Raw genomic sequence first — 27,047 nt, forward strand, 5'->3', positions numbered from 1 at the left:
TTGATTAAGTTTTGAAAAAATATATTTATATAGGGCAGTACAGGATGATGATACAATCAAATAATACAGGGGTGCATAGCTGATTAACAAACAACAGCACAGAACAAACAAGACACAAAGTATGCCAACAGAGAGAAAAGAACAAAACAAAACAAAAAAAAGTGGGCTTAGATTTTTTCTTTTGTGTGTGTGTGTGTCTACATGTGATTGATTTCTTGTGTGAGATATTTGGACCAGGAGAGAATACAGTAGTCAGTAAAAGGGATAGTTAAACATTTTGGCAAACTGGCCCATTGCCATAATCCCTATAGTCATAGCAGTAGGTTCGTTACCTTTAATTGTTGGTGCAAGCTGTTAGAACGGCGGAACAGAGCGGCGAGCTGCTCAGAGCTACGCTATGGAGGCTAATGGGATTACTTGGTTTCCCTCATCAAACTCATCAATCCAGCAACTCCAAAACGCTCTGGTGGACAAGTTTCCCTCTAAAACATCTCTGTCTGGTAACGTTCTGTTATTATCTCATTGCGTGGTGAATGTGCCGGTCACAACTTGTTCACCTGAGCGTTTTGGAGTTGTTGGATTGTGTATTTGATGAGTTTGATGAGGGAAACCAAGTAATCCCATTAGCCTCCGTAGCGTAGCTCTGAGCAGCTCACGGCTCTGCTCCACCGTTCTAAAAACAGCTTGCACCGACAATTAAAGGTAACGAACCTACTGCTAAAGCCAGGGACACACCGAGCCGACCGTCGGGCGTCGGGCCTCGTCGGACGGCGTCGGGAGCTCGTCTGTTTGGTGTGTTCCTCTCCGTCGGGGAGCGTCGGGTCTTGTCGGGTCTCGTCGGGGCCGATTGAACATGCTCAATCGGGACTCGTCGGCCGTCGGGAGAGTAGACTCGTCGGGTACTCTGATTGGCTGTGTGCTAGCTATGGCGATTCCGATTGGCGGTGCCCTAAGCGAATCAGCGCGGTGTGTGGGAGGGACGGAAGTGACCACAGTAAACAAACGGTGTCCTAGCCTGTCCTACAGTAAAAATGGTATACAAAATAAAAAGAGGAGTAAAGCAATATATTAAGCGGCAATATATTAAACATCAAAGATGTTCAATCAAACCCACATAGTTTGAAACAACGTTCAAAACACACACAGCTCACAACCAAGCATATAAAGCCCGCTAGCTTAATGCTAACGTGTAATGTAAAACACCATAGACGGGCTAACAGAAATTAGCATCGGCTATCGTCAATTCGCGGCAACCAAGCCACAGCAGTAAGCTGCTAAAAACTGTTTTAATTTTGGCTTTAGCGCTGTTAACACGTGGCTGGTTAAATTGTTTTGGGGAGATTAATGTTGGTCTCATTGATGAAATTAACTGTGGCAGTGGCATTAGTTTGTTTGAATGAAAAGTGAGCAGGGCTGCCCCTGGTCTGTATTGGTCTGTATTTTATGGGGGAGTCCTCGCCACTCAATCGCTCTGGTCGGCAGTCGGGGCGGTGTGTTTTCACTTTTTCCTTTCTCCCGACGAGAGGCGACAGACTCGTCGGCCAAAGCCGTCGGCGTCGGGAAGCGTCGTGGCGGTGTGTTCCTGGCTTAAGACTATAGGGATTATTAACTAAAGAGAGAAAGAGAGAGAGGTGAAGGGATGGATGAGAGAGAGAAAAAAAAGAAACATATCCATTATCTCTTTGACCTCCCGCTGGCCCCTGAGGACCAAGACCCCCAGAGTGGGAGCAGGAGGGGACTGGTGGGGTTTTATATAGTCGTTAGTTCTGTTATTTTTGAATTTTTCTTTTAAATTTGGGTTTGTTTTGTTTGTTTTATTCTTTCTCTTGTATTTTATTTATTATTACCATTATTTTATTCTCAATTTTTTAAATCTTTTACCTCTCTCCATCCCATAAGTTCTTCCATACAGTAGGGCTGGCCACCACCAGACCCGTAGGAGGCCAGCCATACTGGAGGGTTCCCATCAGGTCGGTCCGAGGGGCAGTTTATGGTTGGAGAGGGGTTGGGTCAAGTTCTTATACTGATTGGTGCATCCCGAGTAATAATATAATATTTGCTATTATAATTTATTTATAATTATTTTCTCTTCTGACATGAGGGGTGAAGAGGAGTCATTCAGCGTCTACCCTGGACATGAACCAGTGCAAAACTACCACCGTAGATTTAATGATAGGAGTTGGATATCAGTCTGATACTGACACACTGACTTTGTTTATGTGTCCAAAAATGAACTGATTAATTTAGAGATTATTATGGCCTGTACTCTACCCATGGGGCAAAGCAAAAAAACAGACACGGAGCGTTGTAAAAGGTTTGACAACAGAAATGATATCTAGGAACTTCAAGGATTAAAACCTGGGTGGACAACCCGCTCAACTAGCTGCTGGAAAGCTACAGGGCCCAAAACCCCTTTCTTGGGTCATTTTGCTGGCAAAATGATGTAAATGCAAATATTTAGGTACTACAATGGCATAAATAGTCATACAACTATAACATTTGGCAGAGAGTATCTTGACACATAGGGGGAGGCATGAAAAAAAGATTCTGGGGTTTGTTGCAACTTGATTTTAAGATATCACCCTCAACACCCTCACCCTCAAAAAGTAGGCTACTGTTCGCCTGACAAATTCTCATGAAAATTATTATTTTTCAGCACTTTATGGAGAATATCTATGCCTAACATGTATATAGAAAATTTCCTACCTTAATTCATAAGATTCCATTTGAGTCCAAAATAGCCTTTCTATCTCAAAAGCCCCACTTGCTGTGGCCAACGGTCTTCTCTATCTATCTGTTCACTTAGAGGAGACCAGAAATAGAATGGTTTCTGATCATGTCAGTTAACATGGAGTTTTTCACAATAGGTGTTGCATTGACAGCCTGTAGCTTTCCAATAGCTAGTTGAAAGGCTATCTTGGACTCAAATGGAAGCCTATGAATTAAGGAAATTTTCTATATACATGTTAAGCCTAGATATTCTCCATAAAGTGCGGAAAAATAAACATTTTCATGAGAATTTGTCAGGCGAACAGTACTTTTTTTTGTCTTTTTTGGGATGTTGAGGGTGATATCTTAAAATCGATTTGCAACAAACCCCAGAATCTTTTTTTCATGCTTCCCCCTATGTGTCAAGATACTCTCTGCCAAATTTTATAGTTGTATGACTATTTAGCCATTGTAGTACCTAAATATTTGCATTTACATCATTTCGCCAGCAAAATGACCCAAGAAAGGGGTTTTGGGCCCTGTAGCTTTCCAGCAGCTAGTTGAGCGGGTTGTCCACCCAGGTTTTAATCCTTGAAGTTCCTAGATATCATTTCTGCTGTCAAACCTTTTACAATGCTCCGTGTCTGTTTTTCAAAAAACTGGGATTTTGTCCCCTGGGTACTCTGTCAGAATCCTGCACTATGAAGCAGGACTGAGGGTTGCTGGGGTTACCCTGCCATCGTTTTTAGTCAGCGGGTGAACCCTCTGGTAACTGACGCTGAACTTTAGAGGATCAGATCAAAACCTGTCAACAGACAAACTACTGACCAATCAGATCCCTGGGACAAGACTTTACAACAGTGTGATAAATAACAATCAGTATGTTTATACAAATCAGTTTCCAGACCTCTCATGTTCATTCACTGATGTGGGGGGGGTCTGTCACACTAAATGAATATAGTGTTACTGTTATTGCTTCATAATACACTTCATAAAAACTGAAGCTCATCTTTAATTACAATTATGATCCACACACTGATGAATAAGCCCGTGGTTATAAAGTGGATTTCTACATTTTAAACATTTCAGTCAGAAATGGTGATACCAAAATTGTACTGAGATCATACATCAACTACAGCAGCAGAAACACGTCTGACATTAACTTCAGCTTTTATTTCTCAACCACATTTTTTATAACAGTTTGTTTATCATCAGACAAAAGAGTGAATGAAAAGACCATGGAACTTTGTAGTTTGAGCGTCTACAAATAGCAAATTTTTATTTTCATTATTACAGCAGAGATGGCTTGTTTTTTATATTCTACCTTGTTGAATATCACTTTTAGATGCAGCTGTAACCAAACTTAGCTGTAGGTATCACTGTCTCTTCACATATAGTTTCAATACCATTTTAAATTAACTTTAAAGCAGAAGTAAGCGATATTTTTGTGTTAATGCAAGTCTTAAATAGTGGGTAAGTGTACCTATTAAGCCCACGTACCATATAAGCCCACTTGTGACTTCTGAGTCAAATAAAAAAAAAACTACATCACCATTTTTGCTTGTTCATGGTTCTTCCAATGAAGCAGCTTGTTACATAAATTATACTTTTTATTCTAAGCAAATCAGATTTGTCAATCTTGAGGTATCGAAGCATATGTGTGACATGTGCCTGCTGCTCCCGAAGAAGTTGCAAAAAAACTTCAGTGATTTTGATGCCCTGAAAAAACAATATTTATTCCATATTTCTACTCCGACTTTAGCTAAGAACTCATTTGTTACCAAAATTTAAGAGATTAGTGCTTTAAATAAAACATGTGTTAGAATTTTTCTAGAATTAGAAATAGTTTTTCTTTTGAATTCAAAATATGCATTTTAGCATGCTAGCAAACAGCCCACATGCCACTGCACACAGCCACTGCATAGCATTGTTCATTGCCATGACATAAAGCATGATAAACATGGATAGTTTACATTTTTGTATGCAGAATATCCTATTTTATTGTTAAATTGATAATACATATGAATATTTATCTTTATTTATTTTTTAATTAACATTTTTACCAAGTGGGCTTAAAGGGGACAGTAGCAAAAAAATCACACCATTTAGGGCAGATGTAAATGAGTATAGCTAATTACTTAAATACATGATCAATTAATACTTTTCATGTTATGTTAGTGCAGCTTATATAGATTCATGTCATGTAGTTGTTTTTAAATGCCATGTGTGTAGAATAAAAATATTCAGATTTTTAACCAGTAATTCACTGATGTTCCCTTTAAGCCCACCTGCTCCCATTAAGCCCACTGGCTGTGTTTCAATGGAGAGTTTCTTCCTTTTGACTTTTGAACCATTTTCCTGCCTAAGTTTGACCTCAATTAATCAATCAGCTTCATAATTCAGATAATTAAATACCCAAATTTAAATATTAGTGATATTGCATCGGCCAATTCATTCATTTTATTCATTGTTTCTATTTAAGCTGTGTTTTTATGTTTAAAAAGTTATTTGTTTAGTTGTAAATACTGAAATTGATTAATTTATTATCCTTAAAATAGTATTGAACCAGGAAACTGTCTTTCTCTCAGTCATTGGGTCTTCAGAAATCTAGATAAAAACACTTTCAACCAGCTGGCTGGACCAGAAAATTTGGCCAAATGTAAATGCCAATTGTATAATGTAGGATAGAGATACAGACAAAATGACAACAGATATTGAAAGCTTAAGTACCGAAGAGTAATTTCCATTCTAATTTTTATTTTGTTCATGAATAGTTTTTTGGCTACATTCCAAAGAAGACATGTTGTAAGTTTAGCTTTTTCTGTGTTGACAACACAGCAAATAGGCCGATCATGCCTATTTCAAATGCCGTTTACAGGGCCGAGGAGAGGAGTGGAGACAAAATGAAAATAGCTATTGAGAGCTAAGAGATTACATATTTTAATAGAATAAGTTTGGATTTTTAAGATTTTTAAATATATATATGTATTTATCAACAAATCATGAAGTGGGCTTATTTGGAACACCCATGGGCTTAAAGGGTACATTAAGTACCCATTAAGCCCATGCCAGATTTTTGGTATATTTTGACAAATTAAACAATAAAAACAATAAAAATTGCTATAAATGAACGATTGACACTTCAAATTAGACAATAGACTATCATTTGAACTAAAATGTTTTCACTTAAATTGGGGTGGTATATATTAAAAATGGCTGAAAAGCAGATTTGGTGGGCTTAATAGGTACACTTACCCTATATCTTCCGACAGCAATCACTTACATAGAGTGTTTGGACCGAAACACGGGTCTCTCAGTCACTCTGCTCTGCTCTGAGCCGAGGAGAAAACTTTTCTCGTATCCTACAAGTTTTATCCAATGAGGAGAGAGAACGGCATAAAGGGCTGTGTGTGCAGCCAGAGCCAGTCTGGTGCAGCCAAGGGATGCGCCTGAATATGGTGACGTAGGGACGAGGGTGGGGGCTGCTAACTCCATCGGCTGACAAGACGTTATGGTGCGTTCGGGGCAGCCCGTAACTCGTGTTTTTCCGACCTGTGAAGTCGTACCAGTTCGATCTGCTACGAGTTCACGGGTTGGAAGTTACGAGTGGCCGTTATAGTGACTTTCACAGGTAAAACAGGTCGGAAAAACACGAGTGGGTTGCCTGGAACGCTACAAAGTCGTAAGTTGTGACTTGAAGCTAGGGCTGCACGATTATGGCCAAAATGATAATCACGATTATTTTTGTCGATATTGAAATCACGATTATTAATCACGATTATACATTATGTTAGATAAAACATGTTTTTATTGCACTTTCTATTTGAAACAAACAATAGGCTATGTGAACAAGGCTTTCAGTTCAAAATAAAACGTAAAATAAAAATAAATAATAGCCTAAAATAAAATTTACCCAAGACAAAGGGCTAGTGAAAAATAAATGCCATTGCAGAGTGCAGAGGTGTCATTCTGTACAGTAGCGTACAGATACTTGTGTAAAAAACAAAAAATAAAAAATAAATCTGGTAGAAGTAGCTGCTGATTCAACTCCTTTACTCAAATAAAAGTAAGAAAGTACAGGCTCTGAAATGTAATTTCAAAGTAGGCTATAGGTAAAAATTAATTTTTGCCATCAATGATACACAGAGATGTGTGGGCAAGAGTCTGTCTAGCATGGACCAAAGCACAGCACGGACGGTTCAGCAGCCATTTGGAACAAATTAAAAACATTTAACGAACAGACCAAGTGTTTTCATACAGGCAGCGTCCAGCAGGTCGGCCTAGCTCAACTGTGCTGCCACCAAAACGGCCATAGATCGCTGTTACCGGCCGTTATGATCACGGTCGGAACATTTTAATTACACGACGTATGTAATTAACACCAAAACGGCCGCGTGGGGTGACGGGGTCTCGGTCCAGCTTTGAGACCACCCCGCAGCCCGACCTCGATCCGATCCAGAGAGAGACGGCGACAGTAGACAGCCTTTGGAGGTGCGTGCTGACTGACCAGACACAGACACACGTCATGTCTACTGTCACCGTCTGCTGCCGACATCGTCTCACTCTCACTTCAGAGTGAGATCCATACAGCCTATGAGTGAGACGTAACATCGGGCGCAGAAGGTGACACAGTACAGCAGCATCTGAAGGTGCCGACTGACCGGCCGGGACACACACTCTGGACTGTAAACAACATGTAAAGGGAGGATGCGCTCGCTTGTTAGTTAGGCAGCTTCATGGAGCCTTAACCTCTCGTTCGCCCCCTGGTGGTTGGCTGACTATTGGTTGAGAAAGCGCTTGATTTGATATGCAGCACAGCCCGTTTTTTTACATGTTAATAATCGTGACGATCATCTTAATTTAATCGTGGCAGCCAAAATCGTGATCGTGATTAAAATTCGATTAATTGTGCAGCCCTACTTGAAGCTGTAATTTACGGTTTCAAAAGCCTGCCTGGAACGCAGCATTAGCCAAAACGACCGGATCACTTACTTCTGCTTTAGTTAGACGTTTATTTTAACAAAAAGATTGTGTTGCAAGTGATATTTGCTGAGATTTTGAGATTTATTTTGAAGCTCAGTCGACGGTGTTGCTCTCAAACAGCCAATCATCTGTGTTATTAGGCTTTGGTCTGAGTACGCTGCATGCTGGTAGGCTCACTGACACTGACTTGAATTACTTATTTATTTATTTCATTTTAAGACATTTTTAAATGTGTTTTAGCTTAAATTGATTAACTTTGCTATTAAAAGCACCTAACAGTTATTTATTTGTCTTTTGATTGTGAACTTTGTATCTTCGTGTTCTTGACAGGCTGACGGTGTTTAAATGGCTGATTTATAACAGAGTGTTCAGATTATTTGATAATGAAAATAATTTGGAGGTGCAGCATCAGCTCTATTAACATCTGTGGGAACTGAGAGAAGGAATTGTGGGTAGTAAAGCCTTAACCTGTCCAGGTCAGCTGACCCTGTGTGTGTGTGTGTTCAGCAGGAGCACTGGTTTGAAAAAGCTCTGAGGGAGAAGAAAGGCTTTGTCATCAAGAAGATGAAGGAGGATGGAGCGTGTCTGTTCAGAGCCGTGGGTGAGTGACACACACACACACACACACACGCACACACACAATATGCAAAAAATTATATTGCAATCATATTTTTGTGAATGGTCATAGAATGATGGTGACCACACCACTGCATCCGTAATGATGTGTTCTTGTGACACATTTGACTTTGATTAAAAAAAGAAACCACAGCCCCTATTGTTTGAACGTTTCACTCGTTCATATTGTGATTGAAATAATATTTAGATGACTTATTCAGCTCTAATAAACATTTAAAGGGATAGTTCAACATTTTGACAAATTGGCCCATTGCCATAATCCCTATATTCTTATTTTATTTTATTTTAATGTTTATTTTGCAGGGACGATACATACAACATTGCCACAAAGAATGAAAAATGCGATGCATACAAGACGTCTAGCTTCAGCTAATTTGCAGTCTTAGCAGTAGGTTCATTACCTTTAATTGTTGGTGCAAGCTGTTTTTAGATCAGCAGGGCAGAGACACGAGCTGCTCAGCTAACACAGCAGAGGCTCACGGTATTTCTACGTTTCCCTCATCAAACTTAATACACAATCCAGCAACTCCAAAACGCTCTGGTGGACAAGTTGTGATCTGCACATTCACCACACCATGAAATAATAACGTATAATTATGTAACATTACGACACATGAAGCAAATACTCAGAACTACTTTCGCTTTTGAAGTCACTGCTGAGCAGCCGTGTCTGGAATGTAGTTCCGGCTACGTATTTACCTCTAAGGCCTTGTCCACACGAACACAGGTATTTTTGAAACCGAACTTTTATGGACCCTGGTTAATAAAAAATTTGCGTCCACACCACTGGTGTGATAAAAAATAACTCCGTCCACATGAAACCGCAAATCCGTCTCAAACAATGTCATGTGCATTCCAAAGCAGTAGGTGGCGATATCACTCCTAACAGGAAAGCAGCTGGAACTTGTACAGAGAGAGTGGAGGCTCAAACAGCTCAAACTGACCGGCACCGCGAGACGAGTCCGCGCTACTAACACACCCCGCCCGTAATCTCTTGTTTATGACAGATACGAAAATACACAAATACACACATCGTAACGATAATCCATCGATCCACTGATTGATTCTGAAAGGCTTCATTGAAAACAAATGTACAGGACGGAGGAAGCAAAACAGTGGGGAAGTGACCGCAATTTACAACTTGATAAAAGCCTATTTTCGCCATATCAGCATTATGTTTACATATGGTGACCACGCGATTTTGTATTAGTGTCCGCATGTTTAGTGATTAGCCTATTGATATTTAGCGTCTGAGTGGTCAGCGCATGGTCAGCGTCGAGAACTTGACGTGCTAGCAACAGTAACTAAGGGGGGGCGGGGATTTATGAAAAATGTTCGGTTTTCCTGTCCACACATGAAGCTGAAACCGGAGTTTTCTAAAAAGTTCACCCTGGACTCCGGTTACAAAAAACTCCGGTTTCAGGAGCCGACAACTGCGGTTACGTGTGGACGAAAGGCCAAACCGTGAAGAGAAACACATGGTTTCAAAAATACCCGGGTTCGAGTGGACGGGGCCTAAAACAACTCTGTCTCGTAACGTTCCATTATTATCGCATAGTGTGGTGAATTGTTGGATTGTGTATTTGATGAGTTTGATGAGGGAAAGGCGACAATACTGCGCACCGTGCAGAGCTCACGTCTCTGCCCCGCCGATCTAAAAACAGCTTGCACCGACAATTAAAGGTAACAAGCCTACTCCTAAAACTATAGGGATTATGGCAATGGGCCAATTTGCCAAAATGTTGAAATATCCCTTTAACATGTCTGCAGTTCAGGAGTGTGTGTGCAGTTCATGTGCTCACCAGCAGGTGTCAGTGTTTAACCGCTGACAGGGTCACAGCTCCTGCCTGTCACATGTCATCAGGATCAGAGTTATTTGTCACTTCCATAATACACAGGCAAGTGAAACCCTGTGCTGCTCAGATCAGGGACTGGCTCACACAATGTTCATGTGACACTGCAACATAAAAGACATGAGGAGAGGTTGTTTATTAGTAGTTTAGTCAGGAGTGGACATATACTGTAGTTCTTCAAAAACAACCTTTTGATGTCCTCTCTGACTATAGTAACATCTAGTACAACCTGGACAGATGTTTCTTGTCTCTTCTTTAGTTTCTCTAACATCTGCATTTGTGTGTAGAAGGATTTACTTTTGAACAGATGTGTTTAAAACACAGCTGGTTTCCTGTCAAACCTGTTTATTGTGTGAGTGTGAACGAGGATGATGAACAAGAGATGACCTACATAACTCATCGACGACAGGAAACTGCTGTTGTTACTCCTCAATGACAGCAGGTGGCACTGTGTGTTTGTGTGTGTGTGTGTGTGTGTGTGTGTGTGTGTGTTTGTGTCAGAGTGTGTGGTGGGAAGGTATGTGGAAATGTGGGTCAGTGTGAAAGATGAGGGTTCCTGTGTCTACCTTTAGGACACACACAGGGAGAGAGAGAGGCCCTTTCACTAGAGTCCAGCTTGTGTTTCAGATAACAGCGATTGTGTTGCTGCAGTTATGTCACTGCACTGACCTCAGGCCTGTGTGTGTACACCTGTAAGCTCACACCTGTCTTCCTCTTGTTGTGTAATAAGATGTTCCAGTCCATCAACATGATAAACTCACACGTGTGTGTGTGTGTGTGTGTGTGTGTGTGTGTGTGTGTGTGTGTGTGTGTGTGTGTGTGTGTGTGTGTGTGTGTGTGTGTGTGTGGTGTGTGTGTGTGTGTGTGTGTGTGTGTGTGTGTGTGTGTGTGTGTGTGTGTGTGTGTGTGTGTGTGTGTGTGTGTGTGTAGCCCACATCAGTCCACAGCACTTCAGACTGTTGTGCTGTTTGATGCAAGCTGCAGTCAGGTATTTCTGTTGCCAGAGGAAGCAGCAAAACTGATCTGGGGTCAGGATCTGATTCTGATGGTGCAGGGTGACCTTATCCCACAACTGTCCAATGGCTTATCAGTCATGTGACTTCATGTTTACTTCACCTGGTTAGTTGGTTTATAGAAATAAAAACAGGCTCAGGACTGAAGTCCTTCTCTCTGAACCTGGGTCACATCATCTGGACTAAGATGGGCGAAATACAGCTGTTTACCCAGCATGCTTTGGGAGCTGAGCGTTGTCCCAGCATCCTACCAGCTGAGGCTGGATATGAGGAACTGGTCAGTTGACTAAGACCAGACTGTTTCACAGAGACAGACTTTCATGAGTCTAAATTCATCTGTTGCACAGAGCAGTTCAGATCTTCATCTTGACTGCCTTCAGCCACACTGTGGTGCAGTTTATTATTATTTTTCAAAATAAAACAATGGCTGAAGGTTATTTGTCCCCATAGGGAAATTGGTTTTCGGCGTAACCGTGGAAGAGGAAGCACAAGCTCAGTTGACCTTATCAGGAAATGTTTGCTGCAGGAAGAAATCAGCCGTTACACAGAGATATCATTTGGGAAATTTAGCAAAGAAGAAAAATCTGATTTGGTTTCATGAACTCTTTTCCTCCTTGTTGCTCATTCCGAAAACCATGTGAGCAGACTGCAGATTAGGAGCCATGTTTCCTGGTGCAGCCTCTCAGTGCAGGTGTCACTGATCACCATGTTCTCATGGGGGGCTTTCAGACAGACACTCTGGTTCTGGTTCTGGGTCTGGTTCTGGGTCTGGTTCTGGTCTGGAGTCTCAGAACCTTGGTGCTTTCTGGTGAAGCAGCTAGTGTTCATACCAGTTTAAGCGGAACCAGAGTGGGAGGACGTTACTCTGCATTACTCACCAGAAGTAAACACAACAGTGGAAAATGTTTGTGTTTTTGCTGTCTCAGTTCCTTCTTCAGTTTAAAAAAAAAAAGTTTTTAATGAAAGATTTGGTCTGGTGTTGGAGTGAACCCAGTCTTGACCATCTCTTCCCCAAGTTCAAAGATAAGAATTACTTTATTTTATTAAAGGATAATTACTGTTTTTTACGATCTGGACCTTAAACTACGATCATTTACTCACCCAGATAACTTTGGTGTCATTACAAGTCGTTGCGACGAAATTAGTGCCCGGCTCATTCTGATAATAATGATTCCACTTCAGCATTCAGGTCCATTTTTATCTCAACTAGCCAGATCTTTAGTGAGTCCAGGTTGAGGAGAGGAAGCCTGTGGAAGCTGAACTTCATCCAGCTGCTCATTTTGTTCTGACAAGTTGGAAACACGCAGAAACAAACCGTAGCATTAGTGATAGCAACAAGCCGCGCCGCGGTCAGAGATGACATCATCCAGGTCAGAGGTCAGTAGGTCAACCTACAGACCCCGGATGTTGATAACAGCTAACCCCGGACTCAGAGGGGAATAGCACTAACCTATCATAACTAAATATTGGTGAAATGAACGAGTTTCTCTGCAGATAATGTGTTAGAGGCTGCATTCTGCTGCCCTGTAGACTTGCATTATACGGATATACGCGGCTCTCGGCTGGAGATAATTTCATCAGAACGACTTGTAATGACACCAAAGTTATCTGGGTGAGGAAATGATCGTATTTTATGCTCGAAATAAGGTCCAGATTGTACAAAACTTTAACCCCCAAAGGGAAATTCACACAACTTGTTCTTTCTTGCTCTGCTTTCTAGCTTTTCTTGAAATTCTGTCGATTCCCAAATCCCCACCAAACATTTAGTTTCCTCAGAACACAACAAATTCTTTCTCTCCAGGTTGCAGTTGCTCTCCTCCTCCTTCCTCCTCATCTTCACAGCCTAGAATACTCAAAAACAACAGGAAAAAAAGAAAAACTAGAAAGCAGCACAAGAAAGAACACGTTGTGTGAATGTCCCTGAGTAATTCTTATCTTGAACTTGGGGAAGAGATGGTCGAGGCTGGGTTCACTCCAACACCAGACCAAGTCATTCATAAATTTAAAAAAAACTGAAGAAGGAACTGAGACGGCATAAAAGAAAAAAAAAGACCATTGTTGTGTTTACTAAAGCAACTTGAATAGAAAATTAAAAAAAACATGAAGAGAATTTTTAGAAAAGTTTCAGAAAACACAGCTGACAGCTGTGATGTGGAGGCCGCGGGGCCCGTGTCCACTCCACGGCTCGCTCAGGTGTCAGAGAGCAGAGACGTTGGACGGACAGATGGACGGACAGATGGACGTTGGTGTCCGCAGGTCCCAGCAGAAGAAGAAGAAGAAGAAGACGGCCACACTTCTCATTTTCTGTCAGCTCCTTTCTGATTCTTTTCACTTCTATTTTCAGAGGCCGTTTCTTCACCCGCTGCTGCGTTTCAAAGAAATGCAAACACACACAGACACACGCACACACACACACACATACGCGCACATATTCAAACACGCAAGTCCACACATTCAAACACACACACACACACACACACACACCTGCCTGTCTGAAACAGAAAGTGGACAGTGAGGTGTGAAAACACTTTTGGGACATCAAGCACTAAACAACAACATTTGTTCAAATGTGTGTGTATGTGTTTGAATGTGTTGGTGGGTGGGTGTAGGTGTGTGTGTGAGTGGGCGTGCGGGTGTGTGTGCGGGTGTGTGTGTGTGCAGGTTGCGGCCCCTCTGTCCGTCTCCGTGTTTCCTGCCCTGGGTGCCCACGTGATTTACAGAAAACGGATCAGAAAAAGAAAGAAACAACTAAAGTCACGCTGCTTTTCCGATTTTCATCAGATATTTTTGATATTTTTCTTTTAGAATACTGTTTTATCTGTTTGAGCAACGAAGCTTCGGGATGATGAAACCCGCGTTGGCCCTGACACCAGGGGCCTCAGGTCCTCTCAGCATGGGGCCATTAGCAGTAACTCTGAAGTGAACATTTGAAGTTAAGGGATTTGTATTGGCAAGAATCTGGTGATACGATAAGTATCACAATACAGGCACAACGATTCGATATCATCAGTTTGAATGCAGTACTATAAGCAAGTCGCTATATTGTGATTTTTTCCCTTTTCTGACTGTGCTTAGTTAGCTAACACTTGAGCATGTGAGTCAGAGTCAGAGGCTGAATGACTGCTGCCAGCCAGCAGTCAGAGTTTTAAATGCAACACAACAATGAACCCCCACCTTGAAGTTTTGCATGAAAATTGTTAATAAAGAATCGGCACATTGCTTTTGAATATTGATGCAGTATTGGTAAACGAAATATCGTAATATTTCAGTATATTGATACTAGGGATGTCACAATCACCTGTTTTCACAACTCATTGAGTGCCAACCACATAATTTCTCGTTTTTCGTTCCCATGCGTTGAGTGCCAAAAACGTAATTTTAAGTTTTTTGCTTTTTTTTTTTTTTAATTATGAAACTAGACACTTTAACACACCTTATGTGTAAATTTGGGGACTCTACGACGAGCAGAACTGAAATAGATGACGATCAAAAACTCATGACAGCTCATGATCTGGAAGTTTTTATCATAACTCGGCTTTTGCAAACGGAGTTCTGCATGTGGATGCAGCAGCTGCTCTGCTCTCACCCGCGACGCTCCAGCAGCTCGGAGCCGAACAGGAAGCTCTCAGCCGACAGTCCCGCCCGGTCTTCATCTGGAGCAACACCGTGTCCTCCCCAAGGTCCTCCTGCGGTAAAATGTGATGGTCTCTGGGCCAAAGCAGACCAGCACCACCGACCCGTACCACAGAAGGACCGCGACCACCGGTGGGACCGGTGTTCGCGAGCCGCTGTGGCCCAGAGACCATCACATTCCGCGGTGAGAGGCTGTGACACGGCACGGTGCGTCTGTGTTATTGTTGTTAAGTGCCCCCCCCCGCCCCCGATGGTGGTTTTGTGAATAGAACAACAATTGTTGTATATATTTATCTTACACGAGCCCTTTGATCCAGAAATGCGAGTGTCAGAAGAGCGACAGGCACAAACAGAGCACCTTTCATAAAAGACGCTGGATCTCCTTTTCTAGAAAAAAAGCAGGGATTTTGGTGAAACCCAGCCATGTTTAGCTTGACTTTTCTCAGGAACAGAGGCACGTAGAAACAAACGGTTTGTGGCCATTTGAAGCATAAAGTTTCACCTTTCAAATGAGCCACAGTATGTGTTGGTGGCAATAATATAGAATACACTGTGGCTCTACAAAAATCGTCAAAAATGGTCTAAATTGCCGGTACACTTGATTAAAACTTTGGAAAGGAGCACGGCACTCAATGAGTTAATCATCACGGTATTAAAACGCCACGATTATTTAATCGTTACGGTTCCTAAATACCGACACTTTCACAGATCAGAGCAACACGCACGGAACAAAAACAAAGTTACACAACAACCGCGTGTGTAACTCTCTGCGGACAGAGATGTGCCTGAGTGGTATAGTTTGGCAGAGGAAGACTGATTCCCTCCAACCAAACGTATTCGATGACGGCTTGCCAGCCTGTCAAACATGAATCATCACCTGCTAGATACACACCTGGCTTTGTACGGCAAAGTAAAGGTAAATATAAAGTAACTGGGTTAAATTACGTTAAAGGGATAGTTCAACATTTTGGCAAATTGGCCCATTGCCATAATCCCTATAGTCACAGCAGTAGGTTTGTTACCTTTAATTGTTGGTGCAAGCTATTTTTAGAACAGCGGAGCAGAGCGGCGAGCTGCTCAGAGCTACGCTACGGAGGCTAGTGGGATTTCTTGGTTTCCCTCATCAAACTCATCAAATACACAATCCAACAACTCCAAAACGCTCTGGTGGACAAGTTGTGATCTGCACATTCACCACACTATGAGATAATAACAGAATGTTACCAGAGAGAGTTGTTTTAGAGGTAAATACAGAGACTGCTTGCTGAAGGCAACATTTATCAGCGGTTTTGCATGAATTCACCTCGAAAACAACTCTTGTTGTAAGAAAAACAAACGATTAAAAAAACTGAAACATTTGATGACAGTTAATGAGTTGAATACTTCAAACATTTCCTCTGAAGGATTAATAATTGGCCCAATATTAATAGATACTTAATTATATAATTAGTATTGTAATTATATTTTGACTCTATTTGATTTTACACATTCCTAGTGTTGTAATTGTGATTATTTCTCTGACAATAATCGAACCAAGAAAATCTATAATGGTGACATCATGATCCCTAATGGATATGTTTCTACACTATGAGGTTTAGGTGCTTTATGTGTGTAGACCTCAGAGGATCTCAGAGGATCCAGATCCTCCAGGGTCCAGGTGAATCAGAGCCCTGTTGTTGCCGCCTTTTCTCGCTCTCTGAACCAATCAAAGCGCGGTGCTGCCTGGCTGCGTGGTGTGAAAGTAGGCTGGAGTTGAGCCCTCAGAGACGTGATGTCAACAGTGTCTGATGCCTCTCACCTATAAAACAGAGGTTGGTTTGGTACAGAGAGACAAAAGAGAGACTACAGAGACTTGCGTGTGTGTGTTTGTTTGGTTCCACTGGAGGCTGGGAATAGTTGTAAACAAGCTGGGTGTGTGTGTTTCCTGCCGTCAGGTCACATTCCTGCTGGTGGAGCTGTCTGTCATCTGTCTGCAGGGTTTGGTCCAGAGTGACACAGCTTCACAGACAAACAATCCTATCAGTCCTCACATGTTGCTGTCTGCTGTGTGTGTGTGTGTGTGTGTGTGTGTGTGGTGACCTGTGCAGCCTGTGGGGGGCGCTGCTCTCAGCTCTGCTCTCTAGTTGTTGTTGTTGTTGTGTGTGTGTATGCAGATGAGGCATGGCTGACGTTCAGGGCGTGGTGATGTTGTCTCTCAGCTGCTTCCTGCTGAGCAACAGCACAAACACACATTCACACTGCATGACCTGCTGATCCAAACATACCTGACATGACTCACATCATCATCATCACACACACACCTCACTGCAGCTCAGCACCACAATGGATCAATAGCAGAGTTCCCGGAGTCACAGAAACCGGTTGGCTTTGAAAACAACAACAGAAAGAACATGAAACTATGACTGATATGAAGTTTCATAATAAACTAAAGCTTAAAGGGACATTGTATAACTTCTCCTGTTATCTATTTATGAAAATCAATTATTTAGTTCAAAAGTCTGTTTTTCATTAATCAGTAATCCCCCCCATCAACAAAGTGAAGAGTTCCTTTCAGCTCTGAATGAGCCGTTCATATCATTCATATCTCCATGGAGCAGGTAAGCTCGGTGCTGCTGCCATGTGGTGTCGCCATGTTTTTACGTTCAGTGGCAGCGTGACGGTAGGAAACCACGGAAACTGGAGCTGTTGGCTCAGGTTGAGGTGGCATCTGTGAAAAGTCACCGCGGTAACGCAGTGAGGAGGAATGGAGCGTTACACTGATGCTGCATTCACCTGCAGTCGGGCAGACGGCCGTCGGTAACAAACCAGATGTCATTTTAGTCACAGAAGTGGAGAGAAAGCTGGTAAAACGTGGGTCAGGTAAACAATACCACATCGCCATGACAACATATTGTCACGTGTATTGTTTTGCCTCGTGCTGACGGACCACTTGTTTACATAGAGGCTTGTTTATGCCGTTACGTGCAGCGGCTGTCGTCCGTCTGACGTCTGCCCAATTTCACGTGAATGCAGCATGAAAAATACGATTGAGTTGCTTGTGATATACAACCGCAATGCTAGATGGAAGTAATTCCTACACAATGTACCTTTAATTGCCAAGTATTTGCTGTTTCCCCTTCTTAAAGGAGAATTCCGGTCATTTTTGACCCCTAAATCGTTGTCCTGATGGTCACCCAGAGTTGGGGGGAGCAAAAAACGCCACTAAAATTGATGCAGGCAAACCAGAGTTACACCATGGCTAGACGGCGCTAGCGCTAGCGACAGCGCTAACCTATGGGGGCAATTCTCTCAACCACAACAAACACTCAAAAAACAATCAGATATCTCTGGTACATGACTGGAATCCTTATGACACACCACTGAACTCATATAGTGTACAGCAGTGGCGGCTGGTGGTCAAATTAGTTGGGTGGGCTAATAAATAAATTATACCCATTAAATGGTTAACACAGCTAAAAGTTAGGGTTATCCCATCTCACAAAAGTATAGCAACTAACTAGGCCTACACACTGCATTAAGTAGAAGGGTCTAGTCCAAAAAAAAAAAAAAAAAAAAAACTTCACCTGGTTATCTCACACATACACACACAGTCTCTCTCTCTCTCTCTCTCTCACACACGCACGCACGCACACACACTTATATATATATAAGATAAGATATTGCTCAATTAAAAAAAAAAAAAAAAAGACGATGCAGCTCATATCGACGGCCTTCCTGGTCTGTTATCGCCATGTCATTAAGTCTGGTGCTCCCAGTGGGTTTAGAAACTAGATTCTCCACTTCGTTCATGTTAGCAGACAGTTTAGAGCAGTAAAGTAACGCTACCTGTGATGCTAGCGCCTAGCGCCGCTGTTTCTGTCTTCTCCCTCCCACAACAACACAACTTCTCCTCCGGTTCCTGTCATTGGTCTGAAAACAGCGGTGTTGGGCTAAATGAAATTAGCCCCAATGACAAGTGAACCAAGGGGGCGGGACATGGCGCCTGTCAATCATTGACCCTGCGTCAGCCCGCTGCTGATTGGTCAGAACCGCTCGGCCTGTGGGCTGAATGAATTTAGCCCCAACAGTCGGTCAATGGCGAGGGCGGGACATGGAACCTGTCAATCATCCACAGTGGGAAAATGAATGAGAGCAGACTCGGTGAGCTGGGGCTGATTAAAATTAGCCCATTTAGAGATATCCTGTGTTTTTCTTGAAACTATTTAATATTGTTGCCAGTTCCGATTTTACTAAGACTTAGAACAATCTTTTGTATGTTATTTAGAGAATATAATATATATATAATATTTTTTCCTCATCTTTTGTTGTGTAATGTAGGGAGGGCTTAGCCCCACTAGCCCATTGATACCAGCCGTCACTGGTGTACAGTATAAACAGTATAAACTTTGTGTTTTTGCATGTAATCACTCACCTCAGACAGCCGAACTCTGAAACATCTTGGAAAGACATTACTATCCCATCACAGAGCCACAGAAACTAACACTTTTTCATTGTTGTGATGATTTCTTTACAAAAATAAACAGTCAGAGATATTTTGGACATTACTACTGCACTGCTCCACCGGTTCTTTTTGTAAAGAAATCATCACAATAATGAAAAAGTGTTTGTTTCTGTGGCGGGGAGAGCAGGAATGCTCCTTTAAATCTGAAGTTTCATGTTTTTCTATGTGACATCTAACAAGTTTACTGTCGGATGTGTTTACTTTTATCAGACACTTTGCTTCGACATTGTCTGATGCTTCCATGAGACACAGCTACGATGCTGATTGATTTATAATAAAAAGAAAAAAAAAAAAAAAAAACAGTACGTTACGAGCTTGACACACACACAGCAACCAGCAAGAGCCATGTTAACATGAACAGACTGAATGAATGAATGAAGGGAAACATCATGAGGATATTTCAACAGCGCTAAGCTCAGAACAAGAGGAAAGTTCAGATTGTGTGTGTGTGTGTGTGTGTGTGTTAGATACAGTAAGTCAGTGGTGTTTCTTGGACACGTCTCCTGCTTCAGACTCCTTGAGCAACCTCAGATCGGTCAGAGACGTGTCCCCGGCGTGCTGATAACTCCCAGCATGCACTGCTGCCGGTCATGCTTTATCACAGGGAAGGAGAGCAAAGAGCCGGCCACCACTCTGAGGTGTTCCTGGGTTTTCCCTCTGTCCGTGCACTCATCTGTCCCCTTCCTGTCCATATTCACATTCACACTGTAGAGCTGCTCCACACCTCGCTGTGTGTGTCTGTGTGTGTTGTGTGTGTGTGTGTGTGTGTGTGTGTGTGTGTGTGTGTGTGTGTGTGTGTGTGTGTGTGTGTGTGTGTGTGTGTGTGTGTGTGTGTGTGTGTGTGTGTGTGTGTGTGTGTGTGTGTGTGTGTGTGTGTGTGTGTGTGTGTGTGTGTGTGTGTGTGTGTCAGACCTGTTGTCTGTCTCCTCTCTCTGAAAGAGAAAGCAACATGTTGACGTGCTGAGTGTCTTTCTGCAGCCGGTCCAGCTGGTTTCACAGACTTCACATCCAGAGTCAGATTCCTGCACTCAGCTGACTGACCTGTAGCCTCACAGGCTGAACTGAAGTCTGCACTTCTTCACTTCACAATCTCACCATTTATTGTTTTTTTGTGTTAATACAACAACATCCAACAATTTAAACATCTTAAACATATGGAAATAATGAAAATAATAATGAAAATATTAATAATACTGAAATGAACCAAAATAAATGAATAATTAAACAAATGAAGATAGCAAAAAATAAATAAATAAAATTAAAAAAGATAAATTAAACCGCACTAATTAGTCGACAAATTGTTGTGCAATGAATATTTAAAAAAAAAGAAAAGGAAACAAAAAAAGTATTCTTAATGTAGGTTACAGCGTACATTCCCAACAACAAATTACATTGTCATTATCTCATTCTCCCACTGCCTCCTCCATATCGCCATTCCTCAACAGTTCCAGAAATATCTTCCAAATGTTGTAAAAAAAAAAAAAGTATTGATCTTTCATTACGTAAATAGCACATATAAATTGCAGTTTTTAAAAACTTGAAAAAAACAACTAGACTAGAACTAGATTTTTTCTATGGGGGAGGGGGTGTTTTTTTTGCCTTCACTTTGATAGGACAGTGTAGAGAGACAGGAAAGCTGGGAGACAGACTGGGGGGATTGGGGGAATGACATGCGCTAAGGATCGTCTCGGTCGGGAGTCGATCAGGCGATCAGGCGATCAGTGCTTTAGGCGTACGCCACCATGGGATGTGCTCTCTAATCACTCGACCCCTAGAATACAAATTTTTGCCTGCTCGACAGTCCCACTTTGCAAGAATAACAGAAATGATGAAAGTGAGACAGACTGAGTCATTAAACTCAATGTATCTCAGCACTAAGGATCAGGATGTTGCAAAATGTTTAAATTGCAGTGATATCATATTGTGACTGAAGCATAGTGATAATATTGTTTCCTGTGGGCTTTGTCCCTACAGTTAAGAGTCTTCTGCTTTGATTGACAGCTGACTGAGCCTGTGCCAACCACAAGCCAGCATGCAGTAAAGTCCCGACTCCAAACGCTCCCCTCCATTCTGCTCATTTTTTTTCATCAAATGGAACTGGGGCAGAGTCAGGTTCTGGTAAGATGGTGACATCTGTAGAAGAGTTTCCATGACCTCAGCCATAGGTTTCCATAAAAAACTGCTATAAGTTTCTATCGATGTCAGGGAGGCTCTGTCCTCGATGCTTCAGACCAGACCTCACTGTGTTTTAAAAGCTGTTATAAAGTGTTGACAATAGAAGTTGATGCTGCTCTCAGGTATTATTAGATATAATAGAAGAATGAACTAGAAAAATACTTTATTCATCCCCCTGGAGGGAAATTCAAGTCGTCCAGCAGCTTAATGTAACTGAAAATAGATAACACACAGAGCAATAAATAACCTCTAATGATATAAATTATATTATTGATGCCAAGGAGTCTGTGCACATGTGGCTCAATCAGGGTCAACAGACAAGGAGGCCAAACTACAGGGGCTGTCCTACACAGGCACCTTGTCCCCCGGGGGGGGCGGGGTCTGTTCTTGGATGAGTTTACCATGGTGTGTCTAAACATTATAGTTTCTGCATTTATCAAAGTATTTATCAGTAATACAGTGAAAATTTGAGGAAATGTGAACATTTACTTTGCAAGTCGATTTCGGTGTGCGCCCCTAAATTTTCTGTTAGCGCTCCTAAAATTTTAAGTTAGGGGCCACTGTGCTCCTAGTCAAAAAAGTTAGTCTAGAGCCCTGCTCTCAGCTGTTTGAATCAGCTGAACTATCACTTTAAGATGAGCACAGATGACCTGTCGCTAATGAGGCACTGAGCTCAGGTGAAGACCAGAGGGGTGTGTGTGTGTGTGTGTGTGTGTGTGTGTGTGTGTGTGTGTGTGTGTGTGTGTGTGTGTGTAAGTGTGTGTGTGTGTAAGTGTGTGTGTGTGTGTGTGTGTGTGTGTGTGTGTGTGTGTGTGTGTGTGTGTGTGTGTGTGTGTGTGTGTGTGTGTGTGTGTAAGTGTGTGTGTGTGTGTAAGTGTGTGTGTGTGTGTGTGTGTGTGTAAGTGTGTGTGTGTAAGTGTGTGTAAGTGTTCAAGAGAGAGAGACCTCTGTCCAAGTGCCCTCTGACCTGGTTTTACTGTAACACAGACGCCTGACTGTTTGAGTCCAGACAGTGTGTGTAAAGAGGAATCTCCACTCTTTCCCCACCAGTCTGCTGGTGTGTGTGTGTGTGTGTGTATATGTGTGTGTATATGTGTGTGGGTGTGTACTGCACTTGTTGGGTACTTTCACGGGACTGTTGGAGGATCCCGACTTAATTTTAAGTTTCAGCTTCAGGTTGGGACGAGGTTTTGGGTGTGTTTGTGTGTGTGTGTGTGCGTGTGTGTGTGTGTAGGTGAGTCAGATCTGTGTCAAGGTGGACTTTCCCTTCAGTCTGATATACGTAGGTCTATTCTTACATTGATTGTGTTTGGATTAGAAATCATACACTGACACAGACACACACAGGTCAGCTGATTGTGGACAGCATTTACCGACTGACCTCTGCTCAGCTCGACAGCGGTTAGTGTGCGTGCGACGTGCGTGCGTGTGTCTGCCATTTGACAGTTTTGTTTGCAGTTGTTATCAGAAGTGATACAAATGTTAAGTCAACAGCGAACAGTGAGCGTGGACAAACACTGACGAGTGTCACGCAGCTCTGATAACCACACAGGGTTCAGTCTGAGTCCAGAGTCACCGCTCAGACCTGTTCACCTGCTGGCCAACACTGTGGAGCTCTTCTCTCATCACATCAACTACTTTACTCATGGTGCTGTCAATGCTCTCCTCTCCTCTGTCCTCTTTCTCCTCTCCTTTCTTCTCGTCTCGTCTCCTCTCCTCTCCTCCTCTCCTCTCCTCTCCTCTCCTCTCCTCTCCTCTCCTCTCCTCTCCTCTCCTCTCCTCTCCTCTCCACCCCTCTCCTCTGTCCTCTCCTTTCTTCTCGTCTCATCTCCTCCTCTCCTCTCCTCTCCACTCCTCTCCTCTGTCCTCTCTCCTCTCCTCTCCTCTTGTCTCCTCTCGTCTCCTCTCGTCTCTTCTCCTCTCGTCTCCTCTCGTCTCCTCTCCTCTCCTCCTCTCCTCTCCTCTCCTCTCCTCCTCTCCTCTCCTCTCCTCTCCTCTCCTCTCCTCTCCTCTCTCCTCTCCTCTCCTCTCCTCTCCTCTCCTCTCCTCTCCTCTCCTCTCCTCTCCTCTCCTCTCCTCTCCTCTCCTCTCCTGTCCTCTCTCCTCTTGTCTCCTCTCCTCTCCTCTTGTCTCCTCTCCACTCCACTCCACTCCTCTCGTCTCCTCTCCTCTCGTCTCCTCTCGTCTCCTCTCCTCTTGTCTCCTCTCCTCTCTTCTCTCGTCGTACAGGCCTGTGGTCCTCCAGGAGGTTACCTGGGAAACACAGGTAGAGGGAGAGAGAGCAGCCACACCTGAAAGGAGAATCACAGAGGGGCTATATAACTGTGTGTATGTGCACAAGCATGTGTGTGTGTATATAGAGTTTCCTCGTATGAATAGAGAATCTGCTTTTGACCTCATTTACACTGAGTAATTTAATATTATGTGAGACTGATCTCACTGCTCCCAGCACCGGGAGTTGAGTCAGAGTCACATTAATAATAATCATGCTCAACAGAAACTTTGAAATATTTTTATGACAGTTTGTAACTAACATTATTTATTGTCCATCAGTAGACAGGTTAAACTCTGCAGGTTGAAATATAAGAATCAGAGAAATCATGTCAAACTAAATGGAGGATCTGGGCAGAAGCGGAGGGTTTTGCGAAAGTTTGAAGTTCCTCAGTCAGACAAAAGATACTGGAACATACAACTCAGTAGCTCAGGCTCAATATATAAAAATAAAAGTATAAACCTTTGTTTTACTCCAAAACTCCAGAATAAAATGTTTTCTTAGTGTTTTGACTGTGAAAGGTGAGTGAGGTATCAGAGAAGCTGCAGAGTCAAATGTAAACAAATAAAAGTCTGTGTCAGAGGTCAGACTGTCCGGTCACCTGGAGCTGGTCACAGAGGACTGACCCAGGGTCTGTTGTGGTGTTTCAGTACGGTGGCTCAGCGGGGTCAGAGGGGGTTAACCTGATTTTTGACAGGACGTTAGCTCACCGCTAAACAGGAAGTTTACCTCCTACAGAAAGACGAGGGATGTACGCCCACACAGATGTATTGATGCAGGTCCTGGTCATGGGGGGGGGTTAACCTAATGCTGCTCAGTCAGTCAGTCACATGACCTGCTGGGTGGGCGGAGACCTCTGATGAAATTCAGCAGAAAACAGGTGACGTAGACTGACCACACTCTGCTCTCTTATTGGCCAGCTGCAGTGAGATAAAAACACACACACACACACACACACACACGCACACACACGCTATTGTTAATGTGTGTGTGATATTAGTCCTGATCAGAACCAGATCCAGTCTTTACCTCGGCCTGTCCTTGCTCAGTACAGAGCTTTTATTGTGTGTTTAAAATTCAAAATCTATCAATAAGTTCAATAATTAGTCAATAAGTTATTAATATATTAATATATTCTAAATCTCACATGAATTAAATCAGTCTGATCATTTTGTTGACTGTTTGTTATGAAACTCTTCCAAAATAAAACCAAAGCTAAATGAACCAACTAAGCACTTTTTAACTCCAGTACCCAGCATGCTTTGCAGTTGGCTATTGCTGGTGACCAGGGTGGTGTCCGCGTCTGTGCGGTTCAGATAAAAACTTTATCGACATCAGTAGTCAAACGAGCGGACGGACACAGGCCACGCCCCCACCTTTCTGAGAATAATATCCAGGCTGACCAATCATAGCGCCCGCTGTGGTTTCCTGTGTGTGGTTCATTAATTCTGCAGAAGTCTATCTGTGTTTGTGTTTCTCAGCAACTACCACGCACTAACCAAACCCTCCTCTCCCCTGTCCTCCTCTCCTCTGTCCTCCTCTCCCCTCCTCTGTCCTCCTCTCCTCTGTCCTCCTCTCCCCTCCTCTGTCCTCCTCTCTCCTCCTCTCCTCTCCTCTCCTCTCCTCTCCTCTGTCCTCTTCTCCCCTGTCCTCCTCTCCTCTCCTCTGTCCTCCTCTCTCCTCCTCTCCTCTCCTCTGTCCTCTTTCTCCTCTGTCCTCCTCTCCTCTCCTCTCCCCTGTCCTCCTCTCCTCTGTCCTCCTCTCCTCTCCTCTCTCCTCCTCTCCTCTGTCCCCCTCTCCTCTGTCCTCCTCTCCTCTCCTCTGTCCTCCTCTCCCCTGTCCTCCTCTCCTCTCCTCTGTCCTCCTCTCTCCTCCTCTCCCCTGTCCTCCTCTCCTCTCCTCTGTCCTCCTCTCCTCTCCCCTCTCCTCCTCTCCCCTGTCCTCCTCTCCTCTCCTCTCCTCTGTCCTCTTTCTCCTCTGTCCTCCTCTCCTCTCCTCTGTCCTCCTCTCCTCTCCTCTCTCCTCCTCTCCCCTGTCCTCCTCTCCTCTCCTCTGTCCTCCTCTCCTCTGTCCTCTTTCTCCTCTCCTTTCTTCTCCTCCCTCTGTCTCTCCTCTCCTCTTTTTCTCCTTTCCTCTCCTTTGTCCTCCTCTTCTCCTTATTCTCTCCTCTCCTCTCTTCTCCTCCTCTCCTCTCCTGTGTCCCCTTTCTCTCCTCCCTCCCTCTGTCTATCCTCTCCTTTCTTTTCCTCTCCTCTCCTCTGTCCTCTACTCTCCTTTGTCCTCCTCTCCTCTCCTCTCCTCTCCTCTCCTCTCCTCTCCTCTCCTCTCCTCTCCCCTCCCTGTATTGGTGGATATGTAAATAGTGTGGGATTGACCCAGTGACTCACTCACTGTGGGTGATCTTTAGGGAGATCCCCTCAGTATGAGTCTGACACACACCTGGTTTGTTTTCCCTATAAAACCCATTTTCTCATTATGTAAAAGAAACTGAAGTTTCCGCTGTGAGACTGACACTGCTCTGCTGAGCTCAGGTTTTTCTTGCAGTCAAAAATTTCCATGTGCAAATGTTTAATAGAGCGTCAGGAAGTTCAGCTGATCACTGTAGGTTTTATCAAACAGGAGGAAGTCATGTATTTATAACAGAATATTCCATCGCCAATCAATCCACATTTGTTGTGAATGGTGTGTGTGTGTGTATAGTGTCATGAAAGTCAGAAAGGCTACATCATACAGGGCTCAATGACTATCAGTGTCACTTCTATTCCAACATTCAACCTTTAGTTTTGTTTATTTCCTCATTTTTACTGCAAAAATCAAACAAATGTGGAATTTGTCCAAACTATTTCAGTAGCTTTTTGTAATAATTTTTTTTCTTCAGTTTTAACTACTCACACAGCAGCAACAAGACTTACACTGACTGGTTTACACTTAAAGGGATACTTCACACAAAATCAACAATTCACCAATTTTCTACTCACCGTCATGCCAAGGAAGGGTTTGGAGTTATCAAAACTCTTTAGGAGTTCCAGGGGGGGGGTCCGGTTGGCAACGGATTTTCATATAATGGCGGCAGATAGAGTTCACTTTTGAATCATCCAAAACATTATGAAAATTAATGTGATCTCTGTTTTTATCCTTGTTGTAGCCACTGGGAGCTACAACAAGGATAAAAACAGAGATCATATTAATTTTTCCCGAACAACTTTTTCATGTCTTGGCTTGAGGACTCTTGGGTCAGTACAGACGAGCAGTATGGAGGTATCTGGATGTTT

At 43.0% G+C, this 27,047-nt stretch overlaps 1 protein-coding gene and 1 long non-coding RNA gene across 5 annotated transcripts in view; one reads left to right on the forward strand and one right to left on the reverse strand.

The window, feature by feature from the left end:
• The window catches only part of otud5a (OTU deubiquitinase 5a), a 43,385-nt gene that overhangs the window by 4,881 nt on the left and 11,457 nt on the right, over positions 1-27,047 (forward strand). For 3 of the 4 annotated variants that reach the window (XM_085780786.1, XM_085780783.1, XM_085780784.1), the window contains exon 2: positions 8,200-8,293. In XM_085780786.1, coding sequence (XP_085636912.1) covers positions 8,200-8,293 — 94 coding nt within the window. The remainder of the gene's footprint in view (positions 1-8,199; positions 8,294-27,047) is intronic. The other variant, XM_085780785.1, reaches the window with a different exon arrangement.
• On the reverse strand, positions 24,581-26,106 carry LOC146983957 (uncharacterized). The gene is made up of 3 exons (XR_015036206.1): positions 26,045-26,106; positions 25,028-25,295; positions 24,581-24,695 (listed from the first exon to the last, which is right to left on the reverse strand). It is a non-coding gene; the product is annotated as an uncharacterized LOC146983957 (long non-coding RNA).

The sequence above is a fragment of the Trachurus japonicus genome, chromosome 7 (genome assembly GCF_045865225.1).
Source record: "Trachurus japonicus isolate A0001 chromosome 7, Traja_1.0".
NCBI classification, from domain to species: domain Eukaryota; kingdom Metazoa; phylum Chordata; class Actinopteri; order Carangiformes; family Carangidae; genus Trachurus; species Trachurus japonicus.